The 2,843-nt window shown below is 40.6% G+C and overlaps 1 protein-coding gene across 1 annotated transcript; it reads right to left on the bottom strand.

Moving 5' to 3' along the window:
- Positions 1-582: 582 nt before the first annotated feature.
- On the bottom strand, positions 583-1,533 carry LOC309539812 (proto-oncogene Mas-like; the record flags this gene model as incomplete). Its single annotated transcript, XM_082236145.1, has 1 exon — positions 583-1,533. One exon carries the CDS (start codon positions 1,531-1,533, stop codon positions 583-585), a length of 951 nt encoding a protein of 316 aa, XP_082092271.1.
- Positions 1,534-2,843: the final 1,310 nt, after the last annotated feature.

Here is a 2,843-nt window from a genome sequence, read left to right as displayed (position 1 = left end):
TGCAAGGAGCAGCTTGAAGCTACCTCCAATACAGAAAAACAGACCAAGCAAAAGTCTGTGGAACATGCACACAAACATTATGGTTCTTTCCCGAATTCCATGCAAAGCATCAGTTTATATGCTCTTAGCATCACATATAACTCCACAAGTGTGCATGCACACACAGCGTTATAATATGAAAGGTGCTCATGGCCAGCCATACTTCCAGTTGGAGCCCATACCAGTATGAGCCCCTAGGATATATTTTCAATGTTGCAAGAAAGGAACGAACACCTACAGTGAGGTAACTCTTTGCTGCCGAGTTCAGAGTCTGTCACATTAGAACCATCCCTCTTCAAAAGCAAGCAGTATCTTATTAGATATGAATAAATGTTTGGTAACTTTAAATAATCTGTACATGCATAATTTTTTTCCAGAAAACAACAACAACAACTAGGAAATTCTTCTGCCACTTAGACCGCATCTTCCATAACACCAGATAGAGGGCACAGACTGGGGAAAGGCTCAACTATACAGTAATAACAAAAGGAGAGAGCTTAAGCTTCTATGGAGGCTGCAATATTTATTTTCACTGGGGAACTCCTATTCCCCTTTGCTGTCTCCCTCCTCCTTTAAAACATTCTCAAGAATACTCTTAATTCTCTCCCGGGAATGATGACTCTTCTTCCTTCCTACCAGGAAATAAATCGCAGGATTAATGGTGCTGTTAAGAGAGGCACATATGAACGCATATTCTAGGAGGTAGGGATCTTTATGAAACAGGGCCAGGTACTGAACAGCATCCATTGGGATAGCAAGGAGGAGAAAGAAGAGGAGTGTAAGCAAAATGGCCATTATAAGCTTCCCCCGCTTACACTCATGTGGTTTTAAGTAGACCTTCATGGACAGGGTTACGGTGGAGAGGGACATTAAAAGGGTGCAGAACAGGGCAATGACAAGAAACTGGTAGGAGCTTAGATTACAATATTTCCCAGTTAGCAAAAGCATGATGTGAATTCCAGACGTCACAAAGGCAAGGATCCATATTGTGGCGCACACGATGACGGACAGGTGTTTGTGCTTATGGAAGCGATACCAAATGGGGAAAAAGATGCACACAAACCTGTCAATGCTGATAACCGTCAGGAGAAGCTGGCTAGCACTGTATGTGAACAGGAAGCCAGTGTAAAACAATGACCTTAGAAGCTCAAAATGCAAGGGATATGACTTACATACAATCCAGTTCAAATCAATAGCAACTACAGCAGTGAGTACACCAAAGTCAGCAATGGAGAGGTTCAGGACGTAGGTGGTGAAGTGATTCCTCTTGATGCGGAATGCCAGGAGCCAGATGACTGTCCCATTTCCCACAAATCCAAAAAGGCAGAGAAGCAAAGTGAAGGTGACCATGAAAAACATTGCTAAAGAACTAGCGGCATAGCTGGCCCTTGGATCACAGCTGTTATTTGTTGAGGACTCCGTGATACTTTGCGTTCCATTGTGTTCTTTTCCAGCATCCAGCTGGGACAGAACTGACTGGCAGAAATTTGCCATCCTGGATCAGTTTCTGCTTTGATACTCCTTCCGGTGTGGAGATTCCTCCTAGAAGAAAAGAGAAGAGTTGGAATTGTTTCTTGCTTTGGGGCTAAATGTATGATACTGCTCAAGTTCTCAGCTTGGTCTTCTTGGATCCCCACTATTGATCAAAGTTAAAAGCGATTTAGATTATTCCAGATCTGTGTTATTTTCAGATCAGTTCATATTCATACTACACTGCTCCAGAGAAAGTTTCTCAGGTGCAGAGCGATTGCAGAAGGAACCACAAAAAAATAAAATGATAGAAATGAAAATACAGCTCCTTTCATTTAGAGAGTAATTCTACTCATAGGACAGTTCAGGTGATGGAACTCAAAGAGTCATTTTTAATGCACCAGAAATTGTATTCAAGCCCATCCAAATATGAAGGTGCATGCTGGATTTGCAACTTTCATGGGGTTGGAAACATACAAAGCTTTTATATTTGGAATATACCTTGCTTGTATTGTCTATACTAGGTTGAATCCATATTAAATGAGTTACAATAAGTTTCCATTGAAATCAGTGGGACTTAAGTCATGGTTTGGGTCAGCTAACATGGCTACCACTCCAATTACCTGAGAATAAACTTCTTTGAATTCATTGGAACTTGAAGTGGTCATGGTGAGGATTGCATTGCGAGCTATTCCTTAACTCTAGCTTTCAGAAATTTCTTCCAAACAACTACTTTTTGCACATACTTTTTGACTAAAGCACACATTTCCACATTTTGTTTTCACTGATATTTTTATTTCATTCTACAATTTCACTGAAATATATATGTTAGTTTAAGCATTCTTTTGTTGAAGAACTGCATCACAAAATTCAGATAAGTGTGAATTTTGAAGGACAGTGGTATTTTAGTTCACTTATGGTTCCAGTAAGGGTTAATTTGATAGGTTCAGCTTTAAATGCACATTGAATCAATTTCTCCCCCATTTCTAAGAATGAGGACCAGGAGGATGGGCCAAAGGCTTTAGAGAAAATATTATCTTTGAATAGGAATCAAAGGAAGAGTAAATGAGAGCATGCTGGAACCACAGGAGAATTGACCATTAATAAAAGTTGTCATGCACAGAATGTCCTACCTTTACAAATCACACCTGTTGGCTCACAACTGGGTATAGATATACTTCTGATGTTCTCCTCCTTGATTTTCAGGACCTCAAGCCATACATTTCCATTCTGCTTCAAAAAAGTGTTTTGCCAACTACAACATGCCCATGCACACTGAGCATACTACCTGGAGCCAGGAGGGTCAGGGATGGGCTTTATGTTCAGACAGGGTG

Source organism: Podarcis vaucheri (assembly GCF_965113315.1).
Source record: "Podarcis vaucheri genome assembly, chromosome: 8".
Classification (NCBI taxonomy): Eukaryota; Metazoa; Chordata; class Lepidosauria; order Squamata; family Lacertidae; genus Podarcis; species Podarcis vaucheri.
This window is presented reverse-complemented; position numbering and strand designations above follow the sequence as displayed.